The sequence below is a fragment of the Bidens hawaiensis genome, unplaced genomic scaffold, assembly GCF_021521415.1.
Source record: "Bidens hawaiensis isolate Kalapana, Puna unplaced genomic scaffold, B.hawaiensis_p1.1 tig00032363_1, whole genome shotgun sequence".
NCBI classification, from domain to species: domain Eukaryota; kingdom Viridiplantae; phylum Streptophyta; class Magnoliopsida; order Asterales; family Asteraceae; genus Bidens; species Bidens hawaiensis.
Genome location: NW_027495496.1, coordinates 175,950 through 195,058, shown reverse-complemented (window position 1 = coordinate 195,058; position 19,109 = coordinate 175,950). Strand labels below are relative to the sequence as shown.

At 32.5% G+C, this 19,109-nt stretch overlaps 2 protein-coding genes and 1 pseudogene across 3 annotated transcripts; all 3 read right to left on the bottom strand.

Moving 5' to 3' along the window:
• Window positions 1-925: 925 nt before the first annotated feature.
• On the bottom strand, window positions 926-1,954 carry LOC143583344 (threonine dehydratase 1 biosynthetic, chloroplastic-like). The gene is made up of 5 exons (XM_077065671.1): window positions 1,688-1,954; window positions 1,524-1,597; window positions 1,222-1,339; window positions 997-1,131; window positions 926-943 (listed from the first exon to the last, which is right to left on the bottom strand). The coding sequence occupies exons 1-5, from the start codon at window positions 1,952-1,954 to the stop codon at window positions 926-928; spliced, it is 612 nt and encodes a 203-aa protein (XP_076921786.1).
• A 351-nt stretch (window positions 1,955-2,305) lies between these two features.
• LOC143583342 (threonine dehydratase biosynthetic, chloroplastic-like) lies at window positions 2,306-6,026 on the bottom strand. Its single transcript, XM_077065670.1, has 4 exons — window positions 5,640-6,026; window positions 3,021-3,200; window positions 2,649-2,918; window positions 2,306-2,419 (listed from the first exon to the last, which is right to left on the bottom strand). The coding sequence occupies exons 1-4, from the start codon at window positions 6,024-6,026 to the stop codon at window positions 2,306-2,308; spliced, it is 951 nt and encodes a 316-aa protein (XP_076921785.1).
• Window positions 6,027-7,746: 1,720 nt separating this feature from the next.
• On the bottom strand, window positions 7,747-13,162 carry LOC143583345 (polyadenylate-binding protein 7-like; annotated as a pseudogene). Its single transcript, XR_013144151.1, has 10 exons — window positions 12,926-13,162; window positions 10,704-10,837; window positions 10,414-10,595; window positions 10,046-10,305; window positions 9,837-9,943; window positions 9,494-9,683; window positions 9,117-9,400; window positions 8,899-9,036; window positions 8,232-8,429; window positions 7,747-8,119 (listed from the first exon to the last, which is right to left on the bottom strand). The product of XR_013144151.1 is annotated as a polyadenylate-binding protein 7-like (transcript).
• Window positions 13,163-19,109: the final 5,947 nt, after the last annotated feature.

The window sequence follows — 19,109 nt, the reverse complement described above, 5'->3', positions numbered from 1 at the left end:
TTTTCGTTTTTTATTTATATTTTAAGTTATGATTTTTTTTATTAGTTTTTTTGAATTTTTTTGAGGGGTTTTCTATTAAAATCAAAAACCCCTTAAAAATATTCAAAAATAATAATAAAAAAATTATAACTCAAAATATAAGTCATAAACAAAAAAAGTAAAAACACTAAAATGTTTCCTACGTTGTCCACGTTTCAATAAAAAAAACCCAGAATCGAACCGAAAACCGAAAGAATCGACGAAAATGAAACAAAGAAACAAAAAGCCAAAACCGGACCACGTCAATCGAAATCGAAAAAATCAATCAAAACGAAACTAAAAGAATTCAAACCGAACAAAAACAAAACTAAAAAAACGAACAAAAACGAGTCCGAAATCGACCAGAAAAAAACAAAAGAAACCAAAACCCAACACGTCACGGGTGAAAACTCGTGTTGGCTTAAAACCTGAACAGAACCCGTTCCAATCTGAAACTCGTTTCGTGCCGAAACCTGTCTTGTACGAAAACCCGTTACGATCTGAAACCTGTCACATTTCCTTAGAACACTAACCCACGTCGACCAATTTCTTTGAACTTGTCAACCCATTTTGACCCGAAAATAAAAGGATGAAATTTCAAATGACTCATTTTAACCCATTTAGTTAAAACATTTTACCCAAACCAACTCATTTAACTTTTGAAACAACTCAAATTGACTCATACACATGTTTAAGATGAAATTTAAATACCCCTACTTGAAACCCTTTTACCCTTTAAGATGAAATTTAAATACCCTTTACCCGACCCATATTATTTATTCGGGTCTAATTAAGGGTTTTAAGAGTCGGGTAACCGGGTTTCAAGGGTCCGAACCTTATCTTGCTCACCCCTGAAAATACATATAATTTTTTTTGAAAAAAAATAATTTTCAGGCCTAGCGGGATGTCAGGCCCGTTGACTACCCTGCCATACCTCAAAGACAGCCCTTTATGAGCATATGCTCATGAAAAACTTACTCGTGACCGGTAATGAAACAAGGTAAGATTCCAACGCGGACTAATAACGTCCAAGAATTTCACCAAAGCCCCAGGCCTCTCCGGAAATATAAATCGGCAAAGAAGCTCGTGTTCAACGTCTGATCTACCACCTGTCTGAAGATTCGTAATAGCTAGTCATATATAGATATGGAAGAGAATCATAAAGCATGCAACATAACATTGCACCAAAGAATGGTTAGTTACCATATGTCTTAAATGATCTTTCACCATGTTATTGTCTGTGAATTCAATAGTTTCTAGTTGAAATGACTTCATCCTCTCTATCATGGCTTGAAGCTCAATTTTAGTATGAACTCCAACACTGTTATCATCATAAGTTTTAATTAAGAAATCTAATAATTACAAGAACTTAGCTTGTTTAAGTTAAATAAATAAAAACTGAAAGAATTCAAAAGAACTGGAGAACTGTATTGGTAAACGACAATGATAATAACTATAATATATAATAAACTCGAACTATAAAGATTTGACTAGGGTACTTGTACCTGTACAAAACAAGAGCTCGATTTTTGTTAGAATCGTATCTATAGCTAAACTCTTCGATGCATATTCGTCCAATCTACCAAGAAATTATCGTTTGTCATCAAAGATGTAACTGTAAATACAAACAAAAAACGACAAGCATAACCGGAGGTGATTGTTAACTTACAAGATTGCAGAAGTGTCTAATGCTTCCGGGCTCCTCTGGCATGAAGGTAGCTAGAACGGCCTCATACCGCCTACCAATGTTTGCAAGCTGTGTTACCCGTCTCAGTCTATAAAAGTCCATGTTGGCTCCACTAGTTATGGCTATGACATTTGCATCCTTAAGGTTATAGAACCGACAGTATGCTTCCGCACCAGCAAGAGCAAGAGCACCCGCAGGTTCTAAAATGCTCCTATTCTCCTCATACATGTCCTTCACGACGAGAGACATATTTCTGGTTTAGGATTGATCAACTACGTATTTCTAGGCATTTTTTGAAAGTTCTTGTACTTCTAGGCAGTTCGCTATTCCTGCAAGTGAACTCCCGGTGAAAAAAATTTGAAAGCTTAAGAGTTAATTTTTGTAAGTTTGGATGTTTGGTGAATAACTCTTTAAAGTTCGCTTGCCACAACGAACTGCTTAGATATACCGAACTCTCAAAAAATACCTAAATGTCTTTAAAGTGATTGAATGAGTGGATCGAGCTAACTTTTATGGATGCGCATATGGCTTTGTGACCGACGAGAACTACTCCATCAATCAACTCGTTGCATAAGCGAAAAGTTTCGGCACCGACCTCTTTCACAGCCACACCGTCAGCAAAGCTCCCACTTGATCAAGCTTGACTCGTTGGCCATGATGCAATGACAAAGCCATTGCATTTGCATCAGCAGGCTCTACTCCAATAATCCGCACCTGTACATGTGTCGGATATAGTTAAAACTTAATTAAGGTAATGTTTCTTATATCCTACCAATAGTTTTGCTATGGCTATGGGTGGAATTTTACTAGGTACGCTTGTTTGTTAACTAGGGTAATATTAATGTTTCTCCTGACCCTACCAATAAGTTTTCAATATATGAGATTTTACTGGGTACGTTTGTTTGTTAACAAAGGTAATGTATATTGCAAACATAACACGCACCTCTGGTAAAACTCTCTTCACATAGGCCGCAATACCAGCTATCAAGCCACCACCACCAACCGGTACAAAAATGGCATGGATTCGGCATTTACATTGGCGCACTATCTCCATTCCTATAGTTCCTTGACCGGCAATTACATCTGGATAATCCGAACAAGGAATGAAGGTGCGATTCTCCCTTGCACCCCTTTTCTTGGCGTAAGCTTGTGCTTCGTCGTACGAGTCCCCCTTGAGCACAACCATTGCTCCCAATCTCTTTACTGATTCCCACTAAACATATCATTAAGAAACAAAGCAACTGGTATTTAACTATGTATAAAAGCATTATGGTCATATGTTTGTTGCAACGCATAAAATGAAACGAACATAAACCTTGAACCTAAGCGTAGTAACCGGCATAACAATCACTACATTGCAGCCTAAGGTTTTGGCTGCGAGTGTAACCCCTAGAGCGTGATTGCCGGTCGAAGAGCAGATAACACCTTGTGCAAGCTGTTTTTTGGAAAGTTTTGCCATCATGTTATACGCGCCTCGAAGTTTGAAAGAGAAAGTCTGAAAACCCCAACTCACACAACAAGAGACATGTCATAAACTCATACTCTAGCTTCATTTGGCAAGTGAAACCTTCTTTTCTTATGCATTTCATATATTGTGGGAATCAGACAATGGATAGTGTATTTGGGTTGCTTGTCAAGTTTAGCAAGCATTAGCTTAGACTTGAAGTCACAACAGTAAGAGCTAATTATATGAATATAACTTTTATTAAATTGTTTTTCCTAGTTACCTAATTATAGTTATTATTATTTGATTTACGTATCTTTTGAATTTGCCAATTAGTCATTATGTTATTTTTAGTTTAAATATCAGGTTAGTTATTGACTTTTTATCATTGTCATTAGTTGGTTAGTTTAATCCACAGGTTTTTTTTTCATTGTAATTTGTATATAAAAGAGATGATTTTCAGTTGTTTAATCTATAGAAAATATTATTTATCAATACAATTTTTCAGTTCTTTAGTTTTTTTTAGTATAGTGTTAGTATTAATAAGACTCAATGAAAAAAACTCTGAACGTCTTTAGACACAAATATATATTATTTTTTGAAACTAGATTATAACATCAAATTAACAAAAATCCGACCAGAAATACCCTAATTAAGAACAACCTCAATAAAGTTAACAAACCAGAAGTTAAAAAGGTATTTTCTCTAGTGACATATCCATATTTTAAATTTCATTAATGATCATTAACAAAACTAGACCATAAAATAAAATACAGTTACAGCAATTTATATATATATATATATATATATTTTTTTTTTGAATGTTCAAGCTTTCCTTCTACTATTTACATTATACCGCCAATTTATATATTACAAGTATGATTCTAATAAAGTATTTATTTTTCCATATTACATGTTAATTAACATACACAAACTTTTAACTATATACAAATTCTTGAATTTTTATAAAAGTGTATATAGAGTTAATTAATTTCGGTTTTAGTCTATGAGGTTACAAGTTTAACTACTTGATGAGTATCAAACCCATTTTTTTAAACTAGGACAGAGCCCGTGTGATACACAGATAGTTAAAAAAATATAACAAAAAAGTTAAATTTAATAATATACATAATAACATACATTATAGATTCATAATATATAAATACCTTTCTGAAATACATAGATTAGAAAGAATATTTTGTATTTGTATTTTAAAGAAATTAAAATGGAAGATTGTGAATCTATACCAATTAAGAAAAAGACATGGTTAACGTCAACTTATCCTAGTAGAGTTGGTAAGCCACACGCATTTTAAAATTAAAAGCAAGGTAATGAGTTCAATTCCAACTAATAATGTGGGAATGATTCATTACCATTCAATTGACATGTTTGGTTATCATGTAGGAATGAAATGTATTATTAGTTTTTTTTTTTATTTTTTGGTAAGATAGAAAAAACCGGAATAAAATAAAAATGTTAGTGAGTGGTGGTGGGATGGTGGTGGTGGGCGGCGAGCAGTAATGGGTTGTGGCAGATGGTGGCGGTGGTGGGCGGCGCTGATAGATGGTGGAGGGTGGTAGGTGGTGGCGGCGAAAGTGGGTGATGGTGGTGGCGGGTGGCGGAGGCGGGGTGGTGGTGGTTGGCGGCGGATGCGAGTGGTGGTGGTGGCGGGCGGTGGAGGTGGCGGTGGGTGGTGGAAGTTGTGAGAGGGCAATGGGTAGTGGTGATGGGAGGGTGGTGGAGGTGATATAGTGTGAAAGATGGATGAAATAAAAAAACAAGAGGTTGGAGAATGAATTTGGGGTGTTTTAGGGGGAATGGAATGAACATGGTAATGAGTGATTTCATTCCATCGAACAACCAAACACATCTTTTTCTAATTCTATCGTAATGATCCATTTCATTCCGCCTCTCATTTATGTATACTAAACGCTACCTTAAGGTTTTAGTCTCCGGCCACCAACATATTATTATCCAAATTTAAGGCCTAGATCAACAATTATTCATATCTGAGGTTTAACTACTTGAGTACAATTTATTCAAATTCAAGTCTTTCAGTTTCTTATTCTAGTTTTGATCTATTTGATGTATTTTAATTGTTAAAAAAAAAACAATTATACCTCACGTAACAGTTGATAATCTCATAGACCCCCGCATGTTGTATATATCAAAACAATGAAATAAATGTCACTTTACAAACGGAAATTTTAAATTTATCGTTCAAATTTTCTTGATTTAATGATTAATATTTCCTTAGAATGGTAAATATGTAAACATATATTCATAACTTATGACAAACAAGTTTACTTATTTTTTCTTAAACGCCAATTGTTATTTCTACAATACTTTACAATGCTAATAAATCCAAATTACTTCCCTTGTTCAGGTTTAAACCTTGGATCTCCTTCGAAGAGGCAAATAAGCTAGCCCGTCATTAAGGACAAACAAGTTTACCTAGGAGGGTGAATCCAAATGAAAACTACTACTTACCGGTTGTGTATCTTCCCTCTTCAACCATACACCAACACCTAGCCTCTCCGAAAACTTTGCCGTAAGCGTCTCCACCGCCACGTCATAAACCTTCGACGTTAAAATGCTCATCAAATAATCCATTGCACCAACCGATGACTCTGATACCACACCTTGTGGCACCGCTCCCACCTTACCTTCTTCATATTGTAACGTATGTGACGAAACCTCTAGAATTGGCTGAGGTGGAGGTGGAGGTGGAGCTGCAATAGAGACCACATTTGCATCCGACCTCAACCTAGCGACGGTGACAAAAAGAACATCATTAACTAGCCTTGTTTTCATTAGGGTTTTGGAGCGGCCAAGAGGCTGTGGAGATATGTTGCATGGATATGAGACAAATAGCATTTTAATCGGTATTGGTGTCCCCGTATATCCTAAAGGGTGCGGGTTCAATACCTACAAATCTACAATGAAATTTTAGGTGAATTTTGCTAGTATAGTTTAGAAGTCGTTAATAAATATTAGTGACTGTGGTTGTGGTGGTTGTGATGACGTGCAACGACGTTGAAGAGACTGAAGTTGAAGCATTGTAAGCTTTTATTAACGAAGGATCATTAATGATATTAGAGAATTCATCAAGTCCATTATATCCACATTTGCCTGCTACAGAAATTTAAAAAAAAAAGGTGATTGAATTCAAGCATGTGATGTGCTTCTAAGTTCTAACACCATCAATAGAACTTGCTACTAAATTGTGAATGTTTTTAGTTGAGTTTATCATATATCTATTATAGTAGTTATTATTTGATTAGTTAGTTAATTTGTTAACTTTGTGGTTATCCGTTTTCTATTGTAATATCTTGAAGGTTTTTTAAAAGAATATTTATTTTAATATATGCTTGCAAAAGTTGATGTAAATTCATTTTCTAGTTTTTACCTGTAACAAACTAAATATTGGTTGGAAAAAAAGAAACATGTTAGTCGATTCTAACAAAAGTAGATAAGTTAAAGTCGGTTTGAATTTGGTTAAATGCATCAACATGTCATCCCAATTCCCAACTATTAATTGTGGTATGTTAAGCCTTTATTCTCCAAATTGGAAAACTAGACTCTAATTATATAGTCTAGGTTGGATATACCTAATGGCAAGTTGCTAATGTGAGGTGCGTTGTGCTATTACAATCTAGAAGACATGATTCATGTTAGGGGGCCGCCAATAATAACCGAACCATTAACCAAAACCGAACTAAAATCAATAAAACCAAACTAAAATGAACCGAATATTGGTTATAGATCTTTTTTTATACCCTGGTTAACCACAATTAACTAAACCAAACCATTCATATATTCCTAGCAAATATGTCTCTATATCATGTATTTTATGTTTATACATTCATTTAATTTATTTATACCTCAAACTTATGTACTTCTAAGCAAAAATTTAAGCGTAAGTTTGGTTTTGGTTATTAGCCGAAATTAATTATATCAAACCGAAAACTGACTAACTAACTAGATAAACAGAACCGCCTAATCGAAAACCGTTTGATTAATAAAATAGATTAACCGATGAATTTGTTATCGGTTGAGGCTAATAACCAACCTGAACCTTGATTTTAAAAATCAAGGAATTAAGGTCGTTAAACTTCTTAAACTAATAACACGAGAATGATGTTTTTATAAATATATGAGAATCAAAGGCGGATCCTTTCATGGAACATCATCTACTTGGGTAGAACCATGAACCAAACCCGAGCATAAATTTCTAAAAAAATCAAAACAAAAAACAAACCTGAACATAAATTTCTAAAAAAACAAAACAAAAGACTGAATCAACATATGGTGGGGCCAGAACCGAGCGAAAATCTTTTATGCTAAGATGTTTTATATTTCGGTTTTTACCCAAACTAAACCCGAATTCACTCCAAAATGAAGACCAAGAGTCAAACCGAGTCGGTCCCAAGTTAGGTATTTAGTAACTCGGTCCAACCCGAATCCAACTCAACCTTAGCAATCACCAATAATCAATTTCAGCATATATAAGCTCAAAAGATTAAAACAAAACGAAAACGAAAACGAAAAAGATAAACCACACAACAAATCTAAAATCTTTAACTACATAAACTGCAACGACAATGTTCGGAGCAACAAGTGAAGCTCCAACGAAAACAAAACACAAACGGTGTACTAAGTTTAATTAAGTAAATGATTACTACTAAAATAAGTTGCTAACTGTGAGTTTCTAGTTCATGATCACTGTCTACTTTCTGTCTCTGTCTGTCTGTCTGTCTTCAGTTGACTGCAACACCAGCAGCCAAGATGCTCGGTTGCGATGACTCTTGAGCACTGGTGGATGACACCTTGGTCTTGGAAACCTTCACTAGTACCTCCACAGCTTCCTCCCCTTTCTTAGCCAAAGCCTCCGGTGATTCCAACAACAAAACCAGCTCGGTATTGTCCATCTCCAATAACATTCCAGTAATCTTTGCGGCATGATCAGACTAAAATCAAAACGTCAAAAACAAATACGTACCATTAATACATTTCAGACTAAAACAAAACTAATAACTTAATCAGATAATCTGTGTCACAAAACATAACGCAATTGGATACCTTGAGTTCGTTCACTAGGGGAAATAGACGTTCGCCTAGAATCTGCTTTTGAGTCTCGGGAGAAGCATCAGAAAGCATATTGCTACTCAACATCTCTGATCTCTCACCCACCGTTCCACCAGTGTTCGATGAAGCAATTCCTTTGTTACCAGCATTACGCGCACGCCCACTTGGCACATACTTAACCTCTGCTACCCACTGCAACATTTGCCCACGACATGAATATTAGCAAAACAAACCAAATAAAACTTGTAAATAATAAAAGCTTCAACATACGCATATAAGCAAGTAGTAATAACATTGGTAGTCAAAAGAGACATTTAACGAAAAATCTCAAAATTACCATAAAAATACGGTAATAATATATTATATATGCAGACAAGTTAACATATATTCTTTAAGATACTTCATCATATATCATGAAGTATATCATTCCATAAAATGGAAAGTTGTAAATAAAATATTCAAGATAATCATTACTCGTTAATAAATCATACTTAGTGAGATACTCATGCGATATCATTGAAAGATCAATATATTAATACGAGCACTTGGCACAAGAAAGGAAATCAGATTATTAACGAAAGATCAATAAATAGACTTAATCAAAGCTAGTATCAACTAATTAATAATCATATATGTTAGCAAGTGAATCTAAGTATCAAACCTGCGGGTTGTTAGTCCAGTCCTTTGATGATGACTGCGTAAATTGAGCATTTGACACATATGGAACAGCATGACCACCACCCTGTGCTGGCTGCATCCTTCCTCGATTTTGCCTAAACGGTCTTGGTGCATTGGAAACCTAAACGAAAGAATACAAATTGATCATATAACCTCCGAACGCAAATTAGTTCAATCTTTTAACAGAATCTAAGAACTTACAAAAGCAGGCATTGACGGCTGAAAACCGGGCCTCGCTGCAGGTGCAAAACCATTAGCCCTCCACGCGGGCCTCATGGCCATAGGCTGATACATTAACCTAGGCACTTGTGAGATGGCACCAGAAGGGGTGGTGTAGTAATAAGACGGATAAACTCCAGGAAAAACCGAAGACGGGCCTGCATATCCAGCCATATAATTTGCATAGTGAATCTGTAACTGCGCTTGCCTCTCTTCTTTCCTTTGAGCAATGGCTACTTACAAAGGCTTTCGATGGAACATGAATCCTGTAAAACAAAGTTAAAAGAAATATAGTAATAAACAAAATGTTTGCATCATTAAGAAATTAACTGACACATAATATCAAGAATGTAACTAACCATGTAAGGTATTCACGGCCTTGTTTGCCTCCTCTGGTGAGGAGAAGCACACAAACCCGAACCCCTTGCTTATTCCCTTATCGTCGCACATCAGCTTGGTGGATGTAATTGTCCCACATTGGCTGAAGTGTTGCTGCAGCTCAGTCTCAGTGACATCGTCGTCTATATTCTTCACATAGACATTAGAACCCTAAAATAAAAAGAAAAAACACATTCAAAACACCATTAGAATTAAGGTTTAGATATTTATGCCTGCTTGTCAAATGAGACACCGATTATGACAGCATGATAAACTTAAATGGGTCATGGATATCTATACAAAATATCTGTAAAAGATAGATACCTGGTATTTCATCATGTGTTCTTTCTTTATGTCCTCATACCGACGTCTCAAAATCTGTACTCTCTCGGCTTTTTTTTGAGCCCTTGCAACATATAGAACCTTTGAGCCTGCATTAAGACAGATTCAAGTAAAAAAACATGATAAAAAATGAAAACTTGATGATTAAATACATAAAAATCCTCACAAGATAACATAAGTAAATAACATACCAAGATTCAGTCCGTTCATTTCTTCTACTGCCTTGCGAGCATCATCCGGGCTTTCGTAGTTTACAAATCCAAATCCTTTTGAAACCCCGTTTTCGTCTCGTGCGATGACTAAACTAACAATCTTTCCAAACTTGGAAAAGCTGTTGTCAAGTATTTCTTCCATCAGATCTGATTCAAGATTCTTAATGTACAGATTTGTGAACTTGATATCAATATTGGGCGATGTGCGGTCACTCTTCTTCATGAATTTGCCAACATATCTGTCAGAAAATAATAAGATATAAAGTAAAATTAAATAACAATTCATGCACCATATGATTAATAATAGACTTAATATATAATATAAGGATTTATAATATATGACATACATCTGCTTTTCGCCAACGTCAGTCCCATTGAGCTTCTCAATAGCAGCATTCGCACATTGTTCAGATTCAAACTGAACAAAACCGTAGCCTTTGCTCTTTCCATCTTCATGCGTGACCACTTTGGAAGACAGTATGTTGCCAAATGGTTTGAATAGTTCTTGTAGTTGCACATTGTCTACTGACTGACTCATTCAAATTCTGCAACCAAATACATATATAGAAAACTAATTAGAATTGATCAAAACACCAAACACTGGATACTTATTCATGGTCATATGCTAGTAATTGACACGGTTATGAATTACCTTTACAAACACATTTCCAATGCCACTTTTTCTTGCATGAGGGTCGCGATGAGACCATGTTACCCTTATCATTTTCCCATAGAACAAGGTGTTGTTCTTGGACTCAATAGCATGGATGGCTGCACAAAGATGCAAAATTAAAGCAAGTCAAATCTCAAAGTCAATATATACAGAGAGTATTAAGAGATTAACTTTAGATAGGAATTAAAACAAAAGATAAAGTAAAAGTTCTATAATTTAAATACTTAACACCCCAAACAATGCATTCCTTGTAACCATGATATAAAAAATATGAGTACAGTATATTCGTTAGGATATATATATTGACGACTCAAAAGAAACGACATATATAAGGATTGCGATGTTCTTTATATAATATATTCAACTTCAACACGATATGTCAAGGTGTTCACTCTCACAACACTCTTAACACGACCTATCGTGTTGAACTGAACATCGCGAGGATCACAATCCTGTATATAGTATTTGTTCTCCCTTCCTTAAAAGTCTTTCTTTGAGATTTCTTTCTAGTAGCTAACAACACCAAGAACTATGCAGTTAATATGCAAATCATCACATTAAATTCGATTTTGTGTGCGCACGCGTCGTTAAAAATCACAAAGATTTCCATATAAAGTTAATTAAAAACATCAACAAAAAAAAACACAATTGAAAACCATCAAACTATATTACCATGAGCCCTAATCTCCATTGAACACATATCAACATTCTAAAATCATAGAAACTTGTAATAAAATTATCAGATGCATAATTCACACACAAAATAAACTAAAAGTTTGAACTTATTAATAAGAGGAGCAACAAACATGTTAGGGTTTCCAATTGCGTGGGCACCATTGGAAATCACAACAATTTCCATATAAACATAATATGATAATCCATTATATATGCATATATCATTATAGATTATATCAAACAAATAACATCAAAGAGAAAAACACGATTGAAAACCATCAAACTATCACCATGAATTCGAACCCTAATCTCTATTTAACATAATAGATCGACATTCTGAAATCATACCGACTTACAACAACATTATCAGATGCATAATTCACAAATAAAATAAATGTTCATTCAAAAATTTAACTTTTTTTGAAAAAGAAGCAACATATATACATGTTAGGGTTTCTAATTGGATTGGATCATCCAAACGCTTTCCAATAATCTATTATTAGCATTCTATAACATAGAACACGCACAAACTAATACCGGCATAAATTAACATTGATCAGATGCATAATTTGAATCAGATTCTCAAAAATTCAGCATCAAATCAAACCAAAACACTACAAAATCCATCAACAAACCCTAATCACCATAGATCAACATTCATCATACAAATTATAACAACATTATAATATATATATTCAGATGCATAATTCACAAAATACATATATTTTCATTAAACTTTTTAAACTTTTCTTAATAACATAAATCATGTTAGGGTTTCCAATTGCACCAAATCATAAACCAAACAAATCAACCCTAAAAACAACAAAATCCACCAAAATAAACATTGTCATATGCATAATTTGAATCAAATTTTCATAGTTATATCAAATCAAACCAAACTACCACAAAATCCATCAAAACCCCTAATTTCCATTGATCAACATTCTAAAATCATACAAACTTATAATTACATTAGTAGAAGCATAATTCATAAAAAAAATATATAATATTAATTCATAAATTTTAACTCTTTTTATAGCATAAAAACATGTTAGGGTTTACAAATCATAATCCAAATCAAATCAACCCTAAAAACCCTAAATTACACCAAAATCAACATTTGTCATATGCATAATTTGAATCAAATTTCATAGTTATATCAAATTAACCAAACAACCACAAAATCCATCAAAAACCCTAATCTCCATTGATCAACATTCTAAAATCATACAAACTTATAACAACCTTATCAGATGCATAATTCACAAAATATATACACATTCATCTAAAAAACATGTTAGGGTTATGTTAGGGTTTCAAATTACATCAAATCATAACCCAAACGTTTCCGATCATCAACTAGCATTCTATATAACTTACAAAACACATAAAATCAACATGCATTCTAAACATTCACGACCAAATCAACCTTAAAAACCACAAAAACAAAATCAATAACAATTTTGACATATCAAGACAACAAAAAAGGATGAGGGAGCGTGTATATATACCATCTTGAGGCGAAAGAAAGTTGACATATCCGTAACAAAGCGATCGACCGGTAGCCGAGTCTCGACAAACCCGAACCGATGCAAGGGTCTTGTAGTCTGAGAAAACGGTGCTGAGTTGCAGATCGTCGATCAACGGATGCAAGTCACCCACGTACAATGACGCCGGTGGCTGCGTCATGGACGACGGTGGTGGTGGCGGTGGTGTTGCCATTGTTGTTGTTAAATATTATTATTATTATTATTCCGGCAGTATAAATATATATATGTTTTTTTTCCGGTGAGAATGTTATAGAGAGTTGGCGTTTGGATTGTTGGGGGTGAATATATATATAGAGAGAAAAAGTTTTAAGTTTCTTTGGGAATGATATCTTAATATATTAATATTTTGTTTTCTTTTGAAAGTAATAATATATTATATGTTATATGTTATATTATTATTATTATTATTATTGTTATAAGATTTTTGCATGAGATATTGGGTGGTTGGGTTGGAAGTAAAGTTTCACGCTCCAGAAACCAGCGAGTGGCTAACACCTTCCTCATATGTATTGTTGGTTTCACACATGAACAAGACTACAATATAAAAAAAGGAGAAAAAGGAAAAAACACATTGAAAAGTAATTAATATAAAAAAAGGAGGTACAGAAATATTTAATGAATACTCTTTTTATTAAGTCAGTTTTAAATATATTTTGTTTCAAATAAGGTTGTAAAAGTTATTAAGTGGGCCCTACACGGTCGACTAGGTAATTGGGTGTATTCGGAGAGTATTCGAACATGGTAGATATAAAGAAAATTAATTTTTAGATATTATATAGATGTCAGATATCATAAGCTTACTAATATTTATAACAAAATAGGTAAATATCAATATAAATAAAAGAAATACATTATTAAATAATAAAATATTCTAAAAATTACTAATCATTAATTAAAAAATGATATTTATTCTTTAATAGTATTGAAATACGAATTATATTTTATTTTTTTGAGTCAAAACCGGCTCAAGTTCACTGATAAGATGTGATTCTAGCTGAGGTTGACCACATTTGACCGATTCTTAGTAACTAGGTGGATCTATAGAAACTCGCATCGGTGACATACCTTGTAACGAGTACTCGGCTTTGTAATCCTAAGGTAAGCTATATCTAAAAAATTATTTTTTTAACTAAAAGTACTAAAACACATATAGAAAATAAAGTTGTTTTAATTAAAGAAACGTTCTTTTTTACATAAACAATTATTTTGGTTATTATTAAAAACTAAAAAAAATTTGTTTTACAATCTGCGAATAAAAATAAAATAAAAAAACTTTAAAGTATAAAAAAACTAAATTTTAAATGATGATGATAATCAAAAAAAACAAAATGACAAAAGAAAAACAAAAATTATTAAATCGTATTAATGTAATACTTTAGAGAGGGTGTACGTTTAATAAAACTGAAGGGGATGGGGGTACGTTTAGCAACACCATTGGGTTAGGCTAAACGTACCCTCTCGTGTACTTGTCATACCACATCTCCTAGACTTTCAATTTATTTTACAATTTTATTTGACATATTACCACCTTTTAATATATTTTGTCATTTCAAGTGCTCATTTAAATATCAAATAAAAAATCTTACAGTTTCTTTTATCTTTTTTCATTTTCTTACCTTTTTTGTTTATTGTTCTTTATCATAATAATAATATTATATTAAATGTATTATAAAATGTATTTAAAGAATAATGATGTCTAAAATGTCTTTATAATAAAAATAAGGCGTTGAGCATATTTTTATCTTATCATATGTCTCCCACGGACAAAAAAAATAATCATTTGAATATTTTTTGTTAGTTTCGGGGGTGTAAGATTAATGCCATATGACATGAGAAAAAAACTAACTTGTTAATCAATTCGTATGATGTTTAATCTCTTTTATTGATTAAAAAGTGTCATTATATATGTGTGTGTATATATATATATATATATATATATAGGATCAGGATCATGAGAGAACCTTTTTGAAATTGAGAACTATGAGAACCATTTTGTACCACAAAAAACCCAAAAATAAAAAAAAATCATAAAATATAAAAAAAACACAAAAATAAAAAAAATATAAAAACCAAAATTCTTATTTTATCATCCCGGTTTCATAAAAAAAACAAAAAAAAACTCGGTTTAGCTAAATTATATACACATATGTATAATATATACATATATGTATATTTACATGTTTTTTTTTGTACTCATGTGTATAATTTAAGGTAAATGATACTGTACACATGTGTATATTACGTAACCAAAGATTATATAAAATTATACATATGTGTATAATACGACGTTTTTTTTGTATTTTTTTAATGAAACCGGAATGAAATATAAGAATTTTGGTTTTTTTACCTTTTTAAAATTTTTATTATTTTTTGTTTTATGATATTTTTAAATATTTTTTTAAAGGTGTTTATTGGTTCAAAATGATTCTCAAAGTTCTCAATTTGTAAAGGGTTCTCTTAGAATCCTTACCCTATATATATATATATATATATAAAGGTAAGTTATCTCTAATTTTTTTAAAGACTCTAAAAGTACTAAAACACATAGAGGAAAAAAAAACTTTTGAATTAAAGAAACGTTCTTTTTTGCGTAAACAATTATTTTGGTTATTTTTAGAAACTAAAAATTTTGTTTTATAATATGCGAAAAAAAAAAGAAAAACACTCTAAAGTATAAAAAACTATTTTTAAATAATGATGATAATAAAAGATAATAAAATGACAAAGAAAAATAAAAATATTTAAATCCTATTAATGTAAAATTTCAGGGAGAGTGTACGTTTAGCAACACCCTTAAAATTTGATGGCATTTTGGTCATAAAAATTAAACTCTTATCACCTTTTGTTTTCTCAAAATACAACATAAAAATAAACAAAAACATACATAAAAAAAACACACCCCACGATTATCCTACACAAAAAGATAACAAAAATAATTAAATCACAAGCATACAACACAACATTTATTTTTTCTTAATTGTTATTTTTTATATAGCAACTAGCTTTTAGCCCGCGTGTTACGCGGGTTACCTTTAGTTTTTTTTTTAATTATTGTTTGTGTATATTTTGCATGTTGGATGTGTTTAGGTATTAAACTTAAATGTTACATGAAGTTATAAAATATGTTATATTTATTAGTTGTAGTTAAAGTATAGTTTATTTTGTTTTTTGTTTATGTCTCAAATGGGTCTCATTGGTCTAGTAGTTAACGCGACCCAACATTTTGTTATTTAAGATGCAAATTTTCGTCTTAATATATATGAATGCATAAAGAAATTTATATGGTTTGTGTTATTTTCGTTTGTATTGAGTTGTTACGGTTCGTTGGTGATGTAGAACGTATATGTTGTTTAATGGGTCACCAAAAATGGGCTCTCATGTGTCTGTCAATTAATATTGCCCAACATTTAGTTTTTTGTTGTTTAAAATATGTATTCTTTGTTTGATAGTGAATTGAGCTTTTAATAAATTGATCTATTTGAATTTCTATAGGCCAATTCCGGTTTCACGTTTATCTGAAATGGGTACGTCATGTGTTATCATTTCAGTTTTGGGTAAATTATTAGTTTATTATATTTTTTCTAGTATGATGTTTAGTTTGTGATTTTCTTATTATATTGTATGTATTTGTTGCATTTATAAATTGTGTAGTTTAGTTATTGTCGTGTATTAAAAGAACATTTAAGTTGTTAATTACTTTTTATTCTTATCAAATATAATAGAAGTTATATTAGTTTATGAAATATATTAACGAAATTTTATGATCATATGTAAAAACTAAGTTTTCAAAAATTTATTTTTATTAATAATGTATACATTTTTAATATTTTATACATAAATTTTTATATTATGAAGTTTTGAAGATTTATTTCTTTTTTATATTTTAGAATGGGTAATAATTGGAAGCCGTTATTTGAAAGTGACTCTATAATGATAATAAACCGTCTTGAGAAACTCTTTTCTCGCCTTCTTTATCAAATCCTTCGTTTCATCTAATAATTATAAACCCTAAATTAATATTCTACTTAATTAGGACGAATTTTGTTTTTAAGTGGAAGTTTTGTAGGTTGTTGAAGGGATTTATGTTTGTTCTTAGTTTATTTAATCATACATTGTGTCAATAACAATTTACAACCACTTTTAAAATAATATATTGGTTTTAAATAATCTCAAGTATCACCTTTTGGCCACTGCCAATCATAATTAACGAAATGACTAATGACAGCCCCACCTTTTATCATTTATTTTCTACCAATGAACCCCGACTAACGAAATTCTAACGTCGTTAGTTTTCATGACGTGATATTCTTATTTGGCATGTGTGTGGCAAGCTTATGTGACATATTTCACTGCCACCACCACCATGGCAGTCACCACCACCACGACCGCCACCACCACCAGTTTCCTAAAAATATTAAAATATTTTATATATGTTTTATTGGGTGAATTTTGACTTTTGAAGTCAAGCCAACAAGTTTAAAAAGAAGATAAACTATTAATATGAATCATGTCACTTAACCTCTAGAGTTCACATGGTGCTTCAATGAAGCATATGATAATACAAGCTTTAACCTTCATGGCTCCTCCTACCAAATATGAAGTTGATATTGTGACTCATTTATAAACAGTCCATTACAAAGCATGATCACAAAGAAATTGTGTATACATGTTGTATCTTTTTTATCAATAGAATTATATCTTAAGGATACAATGGAGCTAAAATAACATTCATCTTCTGTCAAGGTATTCATAAAATTCTGCCAAGGTTAGGTCGGACTGCGCAAGCCTGTTAGCATGATTACAAAAACACAATGCAATAAATTTCAGACGACTTTTAACCCGTGTGACCCATATGACCCTTATAGGATTATGTTTTATTCTTTGTTCTAGTATTGTTAATTATGTCACACTCTCAATTTCCACATGCGGGGTTTTACCGCGAGGCGCGTGACGAACCAGGATCTCAAACATTAGTTACAACAAACATCTAAATATTTTAAATAACTTTATTATCCCACATTTGGGAAAACCATTCAGAGTTAATGTCTTAATGTTTTAATATGCGGAAGCGTAACATAACGGGAAAACATCCCTGAGCAAAACCAAAGAGTCTAAGGCGCCCAAAACATGCGCAAGCCATAACATTATTAAGTAAAAAGGTTCCAACTTATGATGCAATGTCTATTAGTGATCATGAATGCAACTCCTATCCTTGCACTATCAACGACCTGAGAAAGACATGCTAAAACTGGTCAACACAACGGTTGGTGAGTTCACAGTTTGAGTTTAAAAACAAGTTTGATAAACAAACCATTAGTAAGTAAACGTTGTAAATAGTAAAGCATGAATAATGTACGCATTAATAATACCGCTAGTTAATTAGGCTAGCAATCATGTTACATTAGTGTGTGTTCTATTGTGACCGAGGCTGACTTGTTAGTTTGTTTGCCACCCACGAAGTCTAATATAAGACTAGTGTGTTTCTAGTAAATGAGACGCACGACGACTCCCTCAACCGAGAGCCCTGAGGGGGTTCGTCAAACCAAGTAGTACTACCTTTCATTACCGAGCCAATGACAATTGTTAACGGTCCAATGTGCATGGGGGACTTCAGTATAAGTTCACAATGTACACATGAGGTATTAAAAAGTTTACAATTATCCAAAAAGTTTGTATGTTGCATGCTTTACCCCCAAAAGGAGTAAGTAAAAAGTGGGGTAGTGAAACTCACCTCGAATGCGGTTCAAATTGAAAGTCAACTTCCTAAGTCAAGTTGTTCTAGTGCCTAAATCATACAAGCACTATAAGTATTGGCTAAGCGATTCCTAGAATCCTTAGTATCCAAACAATTCCCTTGTTTATTTGAAGTTTGACAAAAGTTTGACTTTCTGTTGACTTTGACCAAAGTTTGACTTTTGACCAAAAGGTCCAAGTTGTTGATCGTTGACTAAAAAGTCCAAGTATCGATGACCGAAGACTAAAATTTGAGTTATGTTGACCGTTAACCTAAATGTTGACATTTGACCAAAATGTTGACCGACGGTCCAAAATTTTGACCGACGGTCCGTTGATGACTTTTGACTAATTCGTTAGAATTAGAATGTTTACATTATGTTCCTAGTCACAACTTTAACAACTATCCAAG

Excerpts from the sequence above, each read along its gene's own strand:
- LOC143583342 (XM_077065670.1), bottom strand. The coding sequence starts at position 6,026 with ATGCTATTTGTCTCATATCCATGCAACATATCTCCACAGCCTCTTGGC. Across the intron at positions 3,201-5,639 it reads AGAGGGAAGATACACAACCG|ACTTTCTCTTTCAAACTTCG; the intron begins GTAAGTAGTAGT and ends TGGGGTTTTCAG. Across the intron at positions 2,420-2,648 it reads TGAAGAGAGTTTTACCAGAG|GTGCGGATTATTGGAGTAGA; the intron begins GTGCGTGTTATG and ends ACACATGTACAG.
- LOC143583344 (XM_077065671.1), bottom strand. The coding sequence starts at position 1,954 with ATGTCTCTCGTCGTGAAGGACATGTATGAGGAGAATAGGAGCATTTTA. Across the intron at positions 1,340-1,523 it reads CGAGCTCTTGTTTTGTACAG|TGTTGGAGTTCATACTAAAA; the intron begins GTACAAGTACCC and ends TGATGATAACAG. Across the intron at positions 1,132-1,221 it reads AAGATCATTTAAGACATATG|ACAGGTGGTAGATCAGACGT; the intron begins GTAACTAACCAT and ends ACGAATCTTCAG.